This window comes from Thalassophryne amazonica, chromosome 2, assembly GCF_902500255.1.
Source record: "Thalassophryne amazonica chromosome 2, fThaAma1.1, whole genome shotgun sequence".
NCBI classification, from domain to species: Eukaryota; Metazoa; Chordata; class Actinopteri; order Batrachoidiformes; family Batrachoididae; genus Thalassophryne; species Thalassophryne amazonica.
In genome coordinates, this window is record NC_047104.1 from 64,327,172 (window position 1) to 64,340,103 (window position 12,932).

Consider the following 12,932-nt stretch of genomic DNA (forward strand, 5'->3'; position numbering starts at 1 on the left):
CCCCTCCCTGAGCCTGGTTCTGCTGGAGGTTTCTTCCTGTTAAAAGGGAGTTTTTCCTTCCCACTGTCGCCAAGTGCTTGCTCACAGGGGGTCGTTTTGACCGTTGGGGTTTTTTACGAAATTATTGTATGGCCTTGCCTTACAATATAAAGCACCTTGGGGCAACTGTTTGTTGTGATTTGGCGCTATATAAATACAATTGATTGATTGATTGATTGATTGATCGGGCCGATCATTACCATATATTCTGGGGATATCCGAAGATTTCGTCCTTTTGGCAACTGGTTGGGGGCAGTGTGGGAAAAATAATCTCTTTCAAATTACCACACAATTTTGAAACGCTGTATCTTGGGAAAAGACCAGTTGAAGTGGTAGAACAATGGAAGAAATACATGTATAATATACTGTTGGCAGCGGAAAAGAAAAGTATTACACGGAAGTGGTTAAATGATACTGCCCCCACCCTGGAGGAGTGGATGAATGCTGTCCATGATATTTATGTTATGGAAAAATTGTCCTTTTCTTTTAAGCTTGAATTTGATAAATTTTCCAAATACTGGAAAGCCTTTATAGAATTTATTACCCCATTTATATCCGACTTTAACTGAAGGCTATTGCTGAAACCATTGCATTGTATCTGTTATTGTTCCCGTTTTTGTAATTTTAATTTCTATTTTTGTTTTTTTGTTTTTTTGCTTTGTACAAGGTCTATTAGATAATAAACCGACCCTTTTATAATTTTTTTTTAACTATATGGATTTGAATGACGTGCGATTACACCAATCATGCTTGAACCCTCGTGCGCATGCGTGAGTTTTTTCACGCGTCGGTGACGTCATTTCCCTGTGGGCAGGCCTTGAGTGAGATGTGGTCCCGCCCTCTCGGCTGAATTCCTTTGTTTCACACGCTGCTCGAGACAGCGCGTTGCTTTATCAACATTTTTTTCTGGACCTGTGAGGAATATCCGAGTGGACACTATTTGAGAAATTAAGCTGGTTTTTGGTGAAAAGTTTAATGGCTGATGAGAGATTATGGGGTGTTTCTGTTACTGTAAGGACTTCCCACAGAACAGGACGTCGTGCAGCGCTTCCAGGCGCCGTCGTCGGCCTGTTTTGACCTGAAAACATCCTAATTTAAGGCTTAATTCACCCAGGACGTCGTGAGAGAACAGAGAAGATTTAGAAGAGGCCGGCATGAGGACTTTATGCGGACATTCCAAGGACATTTTGTAATGAAAGACGTGCGCGCAAATTCGCCGAGTCGTTTCCGTGTTGAAAACCATTTGTAAAATTCAGGCGGCTTTTGATGGCTTTCAACAAGTGAGTAACTGAGAAATTGTTTAACAGCTTGGGCATGTTCCAACTTACCGTTAAGGTTTCCAACGGAGGTGTTTTTCCTATCGCGACCCCCAGCGGTCGGGTCCGGCCCGACATGCGACTCTGCCCGCACGTTCTTTCATTACAAAATGTCCGTTAACAATGGAATGTCCGAATAAACTCCTCATGCCGACTTCTTCTGAAAGTTCTCTGTTCTCTGAAGACTTCATGGATCAACAGAGCCTGTGGAAGTTTTCAACTTGAAACGGTGAGACGCTGCCGCCTCGAAGCGCAGATCGGCGCATGACGTAACCGACAGGCGTGAAAAAACTCTCGCATGCCCACGAGGGTTCAAGCATGTCTGATGTAATCACACGTGATTCAAATCCATATGGTTTTTGAAAAAAAATAATAAGGTCGGATACTTTTCTAATAGACCTCGTATGTTTAAAACGTAAAACTGTTAAGTACGTACAGTGAATTGATCTATTTGGGGAAAAAAAGGGCTAATAGTTATTTTCATTGTATTATTGATATGTCAATGTATGATAAATTCTGCCCTCAATTAAAATTTAATGGAAAAAAAATGTAGGAAGTTTCTTGACATCCAACTTCTCACTGATGCAAGGCAATCTTCTAAGGATTTTATGTGAATGAGATTACCAGCAGTTATCGGCATGTGTAACTGAGTATCATTAGCATAGCATTGAAAGGTAATCCCAAAGCGCCACAATATGTGCCCAAGGGGTGCTATATAAAGGGAGAAAAGCAGGGGGCCTAAGACGGCCCCCTGTGGAACCCCAAATTTCATGTATTCTCAGTAAGATAGTCTACGAGCTGCCGTGACACCACTTTTTCCAGAATTTTATAGCAAAATGATAGATTTGATATCGGCCGATAGTTTGTCAATACACTAGGGTCAAGATTAGGTTTCTTAAGTAACGGTTTAATCACTGCAGATTTGAAACATTTAGGAACAGATCCAGAAGTTAAAGAAAGATTAATAATTTCCAGCACAATCGGCCCAAGAGTGGGCCACAGGTCCTTAAACAGTTTTGTTGGTATAGGATCAAATAAACAGGTTGTCCTTTTTGTTGACATTACGAGTTTCATCAGCATGCCTAGTGAGATGCTCTTAAATTCTGTAAATCTAGGTAATACCTCAGTAACGGCGCCCACCTCAATAGTAGTGTGTAGTGGCTGGGTTAAGGCATGCTGGGGTATGTTTAACCTAATGTCTTCTGTTTTCTTCTCAAAGTAATCCAGGAAATCTTGTGCTGTAAAAGAAGAGCGAACTACAGGTGGTTGTCCATGAATTCTTCTTCTTGTTCTTGAGTGGATTTACAGGAATTTACACAAGAATATATGGCTTTTTACTATAAGGTTTGTTATTGATATTTTGCCACGATTTTCAAAATATCATCCGAGCTTTAGCTGTGGTTTTTTGAAATGCTGTAACAGTCTTTTCAGTCTTCATGAATTTCATGTAGTTTAATTGCTCTGAGTTAATACATAATTTGGTTTACAATTAAAAGGAAAATCATTCCAGGTCCTACTTCCACATCATATTCTGTTATTTCAACATTATCATTGACAGTTCAAATGAAAGGTTGAATACGGTGTCATTTAAATATGCACTCATTTTTAGACTTTTTGTTCCAGGAGATGCTGAAAATGTATCATTAGATAAAAAATTAATTTGGTTTTTGGGATCCCACGGGGCCCAAGACTCCGGCTCCTGGGGGCCCAAGACTCCGGCTCCTGGGGGCCTATGCCTCCTAGACCCCCTGCAAATTTTCCTCCTATTTCAAAATTTTATTTCACAGCCCTGTTTATATTTGTGACCCCCACCAGTGTCTTTCATGTATTTGAAAAGCCAACTCTTTGCCCTATAACTTGACCTTATGACTAAAATACTTCCTCCATAAACTTATTTCAGGCCTTACAATTGGTTTCCTTCAGTTTTTACTCTCTAACAGATAAACCTTTCAAAAATGAGGAGACATATTTTGCCTGCATGCTGAAATTGTGCTGCATCAATTTTTTATTTTTTTATTTTATTTATTTTTTGGTGAATTTCATACACTGTGGTACAGCTGGTGCACAGGATGTGTGTTTTTTTAATGTTGCTATGCTGTATGTGCCTGTGGGGTTTTCCTGCTGACTGACATAAGTAGTCAAACTCACATGGTGTGATTTAGGAATTTATTGTGGAGCAATAATTTGTAAGCATACTTTTTTTCATGTAAATATTAATAAAGTCACTGCTTCATACCACAAATGTTGTTTTAATATTAATTAATATTAATTGTTTTAATATTGTTTTAATTTTTTTATAGGTTTTAATGATGTACACATACTTGGGTGAAATTGTAGTGTATTTCAGAGTTAATTGCAGGTTAAGGAAAGACACTTGAAGAATAGTTTTGGCAAGTTCAGTGATAAATGTCCAATGCTATGGCATTTATAGTAAGTATATAGCACGAGGCAGGTATCACTGAAAGAAGGTCTACAAAGACAGATTCTGTTATTACAGTCAGGCTTCCATATATCCCAACATGCAAAAAATATAAAATGGAAATTAATGAATTTAGGTCTCTCTAGTGGCCCTGAAATGCCTCTAAAATGCTCAGAGCCTGTGGGCCCCCACCAGGGACACTGCCCCTGGATCCTGCTGGGGGCCTACGCCGACCCCGGCCCCTGCCGAGTTTTTTTTCTTTGCCAGTTCTCATCCCTGTCTCAGTTAAATGCACAGTGCCAATCCAAGTCTAAATGTAAGTGAAATTATTATTTTTAGTCTGAGGCATGTTACCCCTGCACACCACACCATGACCTCACTGTTTTTTCCAGATTGTGATACTAGTGGCGGCACGGTAATTTTTGTGGTTACCAATGGTGCCTCACAGCAAGAAGGTTGTGGGATCGCTTCTCACCCTTTCTGTGTGGAGTTTGCATGTTTTCTCCGTGTGTGCATGGGTTTCCTCCGGGTATTCTGGTTTCCTCCCACAAACAAAAACATATTTATTTAAAGTATGCTCCTTTCGCTGCCCCTGACCAAGGCAGCATCTCTACATCTGGTCCCCAGGCGCTGGACTGTGGCTGCCCACTGCTCCTAGTGGCTGGATTGTGTAACTGTAACTAATGCAGAGGACAAATTTCGGTGTGTGTGTGTGCGTGCGTGCGCGCGCACATATACACACACACACACAGGGTGGGCTAATAAAATGTTACCACTTTTTTAATTCGAACAATTAGAGAGTGTACTACAACAACCCACAGACCATTGAGGCCTTGAAGACCAACATCCGCAGGAAATTCGGAGAATCCCTCTTGAGATGTGTTGCAATGTCATCACAAACTTCAGTGTGCGTGTTGCGGCTATAATCCAAAGAAGAGGAGCGTGGATTGAACATGTCATCAATTATTGAACTTTGCGGAAAACAAGAGACAAAGTGGGAAACCATTTTGATCAAAACTTAATTTGATGCTTCTGTTACAAGTCTGTAAATAAAATTTTCGAATAAGTTCTTATTTCATTTTAGTGGCCCACCCTGTGTGTGTGTGTGCGCGTGTGTGTGTGTATGTATATATATATATACGAGGTCTGTTAGAAAAGTGTCCGACCTTATTATTTTTTTCAAAAACCATATGGATTTGAATCACGTGTGATTACATCAGACATGCTTGAACCCTCGTGGGCGTGTGAGAGTTTTTTCACACCTGTCGGTTACGTCATTCGCCTGTGGGCAGTCTTTGAGTGAGGAGTCGCCCACCCTCTCGTCGATTTTTTTTTTTCATTGTTTAGGAATGGCTCAGAGACTGCTGCTTTGTTTGATCAAAATTTTTTCAAAACTGTAAGGCACAACTGAGTGGACACCATTTGATAAATTCAGCTGGTTTTCGGTAAAAATTTTAACGTCTGATGAGAGATTTTGGTCTGGTAGTGTCGCCGTAAGGACGGCCCACGGCGCCTGACGGCGATCTGCGCTTCGAGGCGGCAGCGTCTCGCCGTTTCAAGTTGAAAACTTCCACATTTCAGGCTCTGTGGACCCAGTAAGTCGTCAGAGAACTTTCAGAAGAAGTCGGCATGAGTTTATTCGGACATTCCATTGTTAACGGACATTTTGTAATGAAAGAACGTGCGGGCAGAGTCGCATGTTGGGCCGGACCCGACAGCGGGGGGTCGCGACAGGAAAAACTCCTCCGTTGGAAACCTTAATGGGCAAGTTGGAACATGCCCAAGCTGTTAAACAATTTCTCAGTTACTCACTTGTTGAAAGCCATCAAAAGCCGCCTAAATTTTACAAATGGTTTTCAACATGGAGGTATTTTTCCTGTCGCGGTGCACACAGATTTGCCGAGTCGTCACGGAAACGACTCGGCGAATTTGCGCGCACGTCTTTCATTAAAAAAGTCCTTAAACAGTGGAATGTCCGCATAAAGTCCTCATGCCGGCCTCTTCTGAATCTTCTCTGTTCTCTCACGACGTCCTGGGTGAATTAAGCCTTAAATTAGGATGTTTTCAGGTCGAAACAGGCCGACGACGGCGCCTGGAAGCGCTGCACGACGTCCTGCTCCGTGGGAAGTCCTTACAGCGACAGAAACACCCCATAATCTCTCATCAGCCGTTAAACTTTTCACCGAAAACCAGCTTAATTTCTCGAATAGTGTCCACTAGGATATTCCTCACAGGTACAGAAAAATTTTTGATAAAGCAACGTGCGCCGTCTCGAGCAGCATGTGAAACAAAGGAATTCAGCCGAGAAGGCGGGACCACATCTCACTCAAGGCCTGCCCACAGGGAAATTACGTCACCGACACGCTTGAAAAAACTGCGCACTAGGGTTCAAGCATGATTGGTGTAATCGCACGTCATTCAAATCCATATAGTTAAAAAAAAATAAATAAAAGGGTCGGTTTATTATCTAATAGACCTCGTGTGTGTGTGTGCGTGTGCGCACTGACAATAAAGACTCTTCTTCTAAACATGTTTAGTCCATAAACTTTGAATTTTTTGTGTTTTTCCTGTTGAAAAAAATTAACAATTGTGTATGTGTCATAAACACCACTGTTAAATGTTAATGTTCCTTATGGAAGCAAAAGTATTTTCATGGTTTAAGTGGTACAGAGTTTCTTTAGGCTCGTTTCCACTGCAGGAACTCAGTTATGAGGGTCCAATGCCTTTACGTGAAAGGGGATTCTCTGGGGCTTTTCCTGTGGCGAGATAAGTCCATCTTCCAGAGCAGGTACAGTGAGGCAAATAAGTATTTGATCCACTGTCGATTTTGCAAGTTTTCCCACCGACAAAGAAAGTAGAGATCTGTAATTTGATCTGTAAAAGAAATGTAATTCAGATCCTTACTCTGGATGGCATTACCCTGACCTCTAGTAATACTGTGAGAAATCTTGGAGTCATTTTTGATCAGGATATGTTATTCAATGCACATATTAAACAAATATGTAGGACTGCTTTTTTGCATTTACGCAATATCTCTAAAATTAGAACGGTCTTGTCTCAGAGTGATGCTGAAAAACTAATTCATGCATTTATTTCCTCTAGGCTGGACTATTGTAATTCATTATCAGGTTGTCCTAAAAGTTCCCCGAAAAGCCTTCAGTTAATTCAAAATGCTGCAGCTAGAGGACTAGCGGGGACTAGAAGGAGAGAGCATATCTCACCCATATTGGCCTCTCTTCATTGGCTTCCTGTTAATTCTAGAATAGAATTTAAAATTCTTCTTCTTACTTATAAGGTTTTGAATAATCAGGTCCCATCTTATCTTAGGGACCTCATAGTACCATATCACCCCAATAGAGCGCGTCGCTCTGAGACTGCAGGCTTACTTGTAGTTCCTAGGGTTTGTAAGAGTAGAATGGGAGGCAGAGCCTTCAGCTTTCAGGCTCCTCTCCTGTGGAACCAGCTCCCAATTCAGATCAGGGAGACAGACACCCTCTCTACTTTTAAGATTAGGCTTAAAACTTTCCTTTTTGCTAAAGCTTATAGTTAGGGCTGGATCAGGTGACCCTGAACCATCCCTTAGTTATGCTGCTATAGACTTAGACTGCTGGAGGGTTCCCATGATGCACTGTTTCTTTCTCTTTTTGCTGTGTATGCACCACTCTGCATTTATTCATTAGTGATTGGTCTCTGCTCCCCTCCACAGCATGTCTTTTTCCTGGTTCTCTCCCTCAGCCCCAACCAGTCCTAGCAGAAGACTGCCCCTCCCTGAGCCTGGTTCTGCTGGAGGTTTCTTCCTGTTAAAAGGGAGTTTTTCCTTCCCACTGTCGCCAAGTGCTTGCTCACAGGGGGTCGTTTTGACCGTTGGGGTTTTTACAAAATTATTGTATGGCCTTGCCTTACAATATGAAGCGCCTTGGGGCAACCGTTTGTTGTGATTTGGTGCTATATAAATAAAATTGATTGATTGGTTGATTGATTAATTTTTATCGTAGGTACACTTAAACTGTGAGAGACAATCTTAAAAAAAATTTAGAAAATCACATTGTATGACTTTTAAATAATTAATTTGCATTTTATTGCATGAAATGAGTATTTGATACAATAGAAAAAAAACAGACCTTAATATTTGATACAGAAAACTTTGGTTGCAATTACAGAGGTCAGATGTTTCCTGTCGTTCTTGACCAAGTTTGCACACTGCAGCAGGGATTTTGGCCCATTCCTCCACATAAATCTTTCAGGTTTGGAGTTTCAGCTCCCTCCAAAGATTTTCTATTGAGTTCAGGTTTGGAGACTGGTTGGTCACTCCAGTACCTTGAAATACTTCTTACAAAGCCACTCTTTATTTGTCCTGGCTGTGTGTTTCAGTTCATTGTCATGCTGGAAGACCCACCCACGACCCATCTTCAGTGCTCTTACTGAGAGAAGGAGGTTGCCAAAATCTCGCGATACATGACCCCATCCATCCTCCCTTCAACATGGTACAGTCGTCCTGTCCCCTTTTCAGAAAAGCACCCCAAAAATTATGTTTCCACCCTCCATGCTTCACAGTTGGGACGGTGTTCTTGGGGTTGTTCTCATCCTCCAAACACGGTGAATGGAGTTGATACCAAAAAGCTCTATTTTGGTCTCATCTGACCACATGACTTTCTCCCATGCCTCCTCTGGATCAGCCAGATGGTCCCTGGTAAACTTCAAATGGGCCTGAACATGTGCTGGCTTGAGCAGGGGGACCTGGTGTACCATGCAGGATTTTAAACCATGACGGTGTAGTGCAGGGGTGCCCAACCTTTTTTGAACAGAGATCTACTTTTAAAGATGACAGGGTATCGAGATCTACCAAGCCATATTGAACACCATAGCGTAGCTGCAACTTATTGTGCACCAATATAATCACACAATTTCCTGGCACAAAAATAAAATTTTAACAATAATAATGCATTATTGAAGTAAATGTGCAAAGAATAAGCACAAGTAGGCTTAGTTACTGGCCTGTAACAACACAACAACGAACAACTCAAATTGCACAATGCCTAATTAAAGTTGGAAAAGTTGTTCCCTACCTTAATGGGACTTCAGGCACTGAGAGGAGGCAAGAAATAAGAAAGGCTAAATGCAAAAGCTGTGCATATTCAGCATGTTTTGAATGTTTCAGAATTTTTTTTAATTTCAGACAACAATTCATTAAACCGTTCCTGGAATTTACCCCTGCTGAGCTCTCTGTGTACAGCAGTCCTCCAACTGCACATGGAATAAGGAAAAAATCAAAAGCAGGAAATCACAGTATTAATAGTCACAGTTTATCTCTGTATTACATTTATAAACTGTTACAGAAATGGCTCACTTGTCGCTTCTGTAAACATCACACAAAATGAATGCACAAAAAAATTTAAAATCTTAAACACAGCCATCATTTTTAATAAAAGCAGTATATCACAGAATTAAAAGTCACAGTTTAACTCAGGTAACGGCTCACTGTTTGCATTCACAAACACAACAAATGCACGAAAAATAAATTGTGACGTGTAACTAATCAGAAAGTGAGGTGCGGAATCCAAAATCTAAATGGATGTTATGGCTTACCAGAAAGTATCATGGTCACGCTGTCTCCACTCCTTTAACCAGCACCTTTTCTTTTTGTACATTTTTTTTCTCCGTTAGAAAAGGCCACAAACTTTTCTCTGTTGCGTCTTCCTCATCCACCATGTTTGTTTTCTCTGAAGTTACGTTTAATCTTGAGAGATTTTGCAACATTTCCCGTCTGACCTGGGAATGTTCGTGTGTGAAATCTGTTTGTGTGTAGTGTGTTTTCTTTACCATGTGGCTGCACACCACACACTGTACGACCAAAACTGTTCAGATCTATGATTTCTTATCTTCATGTGTGTGGTCTCTCAGGTATTGGAACCCTACAGACAATTTTAAAATCTTTCAGTGTGAACCAGGCTTCATTTGCGTCACTGTACTTTACTTCTGAGGATCCCTGAAAACCCAGTGGGCGTGAGAAGACGGCAAGCAACAAGGCACTTATGTTATTGTTTGTGGTTCCTTTGTGTGTATTCCATTTAGGTGGTCAAGATTAATGAAGATGGGTTTTCAGTAAAGTTTCATAAAGTTTGGAATGTAAATATATAAATCCTTCCATGTTCTCTGCTTCTGCCGGTCAGACCTTATTCAACCCTAACAAGACTGTGGTGAAGATGTTTGTTGTGATGTATGACCTACGAGCCATGCCAGCTGGCCACCAGACGTTTTTACGTCAGAGGACCTTCTCCGTTCCCGTCCGCCGTGACACAAACAGTCAGACCAACAGGAAGCCCCTCACCTTGGGCCAGGGGCGCACCTTGCGCTACCTTGTTCATCTGAGGTGAGACAGTGATTATTTTATTATGTCATAGATTTTCCAATCATTTTCTGAGGCTTTCCTCTTGTACACGAGAAATTAATGTATTATTTAGTCGTTTTTCAGCTGGGGTTTTTAATCCCCTGCTGGCCGAAGGCCCAAAGTCTGGTCCGTCTGTTTGGTTTGAGTTGGGCCCATTTTACCAGAATTATGGCCATTGATTAACAAGTCTAGACTCTGTCAGTTTCATGAGTGGGTGCCTACATTCTGAAATCAACTCCTCTCACACTTTTAGGAGGAATTTCATGAAACTTGGTAAAAGTTGGTAATACGCATATTAGCATATTGTTCAGGTTGGGCCCATTTTACTGGAGTTATGGCCCTTGATTATGAAATCTAGACTCATGAGTGGGTGCCCGCATTCTGAAAATCAACTTCTCTCATAGTTTTATTAGGGATTTCAGGAAACTTGGTACAATTACTTGTTATAGTTTGGTAATAAGAGTATTGTAACAAAATGTGTCAATGCACAACATTGACACAGTTTGGCAGAGTTATGGCCCTGGATTAACAAATTTGGACAGTGCCAGGTTCATGAGTTGGTGTCTGCATTCTGGAATAAACTGTCACATACCTTGAAATGTTATCAGAATGTAGTAAGCACTTATACCAAATCATTTGCCAGAAGCAAATATTGTGATCTCAGAGCACTCTTGCCCGTCCCCCCTCCCAGCAGATTTACATTGTTCTCTTACATGTGATGTATATTTATGAGTACTTTGATATATTTTTTCTATATTATCTATCTTTTATATTATATCTAATTGCTATGAGGCAATTCTGCTCCACCATAACAACAATAAACTGAAACATGAAATACCAATCACATTTGTGTATGATTGTAAACATGATGTATCCAGGTGTAAGGATGAAAAGTTGATAATTATAATTATAACAGTAATAATTGCATAACATGTACCATGAAGACTGCCGGATGAGTTGGTGAAACCAAGTGATAAATAGTGCAGATCTTGTGTTGGTTGTGAGAAAGTGGTGTTGGTGTGGGACGTTTGCCCTTAGAAGTTGTTTTGTGAGTAAAATATTAAAACCTGAGCAGTGCTGAATAAGAATAGCTAATGGTTGTGATCACAAATGCTTTGAAAAGTTTCACAACACAACAGAAGTACACAATGTAAGCACTCTGAACACAGTAGGAGTACTCACAGCACAAACAGAAATTTCTGTCCAGAGGACTTCAATTAACGTCTATTCTTCAGTTCAATGCAAATACGTAGAACAACAAAACTAGAAAATATAGTTAACGTAAGAGTAGAATCATAAAAAGTAAATAACTTACTCTGCTCTGCCAACCATGTAGCGATAATGAGTACAGCTCCACGATACACAGAATGATCCATCAGTTATAGTCCTCCAGGCAGAAAGCCACTGTTTGTGTTTTGAGTGCATCCATTGTGTTGTCACAGCTTCCATTGTGCTGTGAAGCTTTGCAGAACATTTCTGCATTTGGTTGCGTTGTGTGTGTTTTTGATGCAGCTTCCAGTTTTTTAAGTTTTTGTGCATTTGTGTTTTTTTCCTATTGCTGGTGTTGCCTTCATTTGTTGTGACCACCGTATTGACTGTCTTAGAATATCATTGTTAAAACACAACATGATTGTAACTTTCTTCTTCCGTCATTTGTGTCTCTACATTTAGGTTCCAGAGCTCTAAATCTGGGAAGATCTACCTCCATCGGGATATCCGTTTGCTTTTTTCCAGGAAGTCCATGGAGGTGGACAGTGGTGCTGCCTATGAGCTCCAGTCCTTCACAGAGTCCCCTGTTGACCCTCCATTCTCTCCCCGCTGCTGAGGCCCGACACCCTCCCTTACCCAGCAGCCCACTACTGAAGCTAAAACCACACACCAATGCCAGCGATGGACTGTCTGTGGCTTCTGTTCAAGTGGGAGGAAAAATGGCTTTAAGGACAAGCAGGCAGCAAGACTCTCCTGCCCTGTACTCCAAAAATTTGACTTTATTCTGTCACCCAAAATAAAGGATGGACTAAAAGTCTGTCAGAAGTCATAAATGGAATCTTTGTATGACTGTGTATCCAAGAGATTTGGTCAGAGTTGAAGGATTCCGTTCATGCAGTTCATGATCAAGAAAGACTTAAAGATTTGATGACTAACCCCCGCCCCAAACCCCCCTTCCGATCTTCATTGCTGTTGTGTGTGTTTTATTTTAGATTTGTTTCATTTTTTCCCTGTTCCAGAACTTCCAGGCAGGAGAGTAGGGAACAGCAATGTTCTCGTGAATCAGGTACAGATTAAATTCATTGATCGGACTGGGTTAGTTCACTCTAAATCAAAATATGAGATGGGCATCTAATTGTCTTAATGAGAATTTGTAACATTTCAAATTTATGCAAGCAATACAAGGCTGTTTTAGTGTAAAACACTTTTAGTTTTTTTTTTTGGGTGGGGGGGGGGTGTAGAATGAGCAGTAAGCATTGGACTGAGAGTGAAGTAAACTTTAACCCTGTGATTTCTGAGATGGGAACAGGTGTGAATATGGAAGCTCACTGGGTGAGAGACTGTTACAGCACCATCCTCATGCCCAAAAAAACCAACAACAAAAAAATATGGATCAGTAAAGACGACAAACACGCAATCGAGCCACATTCAAGTGAGAACATCACAGCAGGACATCAGGGCTGCACTGTGGACCCCCCATCCCTCTTTCTCCATCACAACTGGAAATTAAATAAAAAGATAGTAATATTCTAATACTTTTGTACTGTTACAGAACCACTTT

At 40.9% G+C, this 12,932-nt stretch overlaps 1 protein-coding gene across 1 annotated transcript in view; it reads left to right on the forward strand.

The window, feature by feature from the left end:
* The window catches only part of fam214a (family with sequence similarity 214 member A), a 142,343-nt gene extending 129,613 nt beyond the window's left edge, over nt 1-12,730 (forward strand). The window contains exons 11-12 of the mRNA XM_034186815.1: nt 9,945-10,144; nt 11,834-12,730. Coding sequence (XP_034042706.1) covers nt 9,945-10,144; nt 11,834-11,987 — 354 coding nt within the window. The 3' untranslated portion in view covers nt 11,988-12,730. The remainder of the gene's footprint in view (nt 1-9,944; nt 10,145-11,833) is intronic.
* The last annotated feature ends 202 nt before the right edge of the window (nt 12,731-12,932 follow it).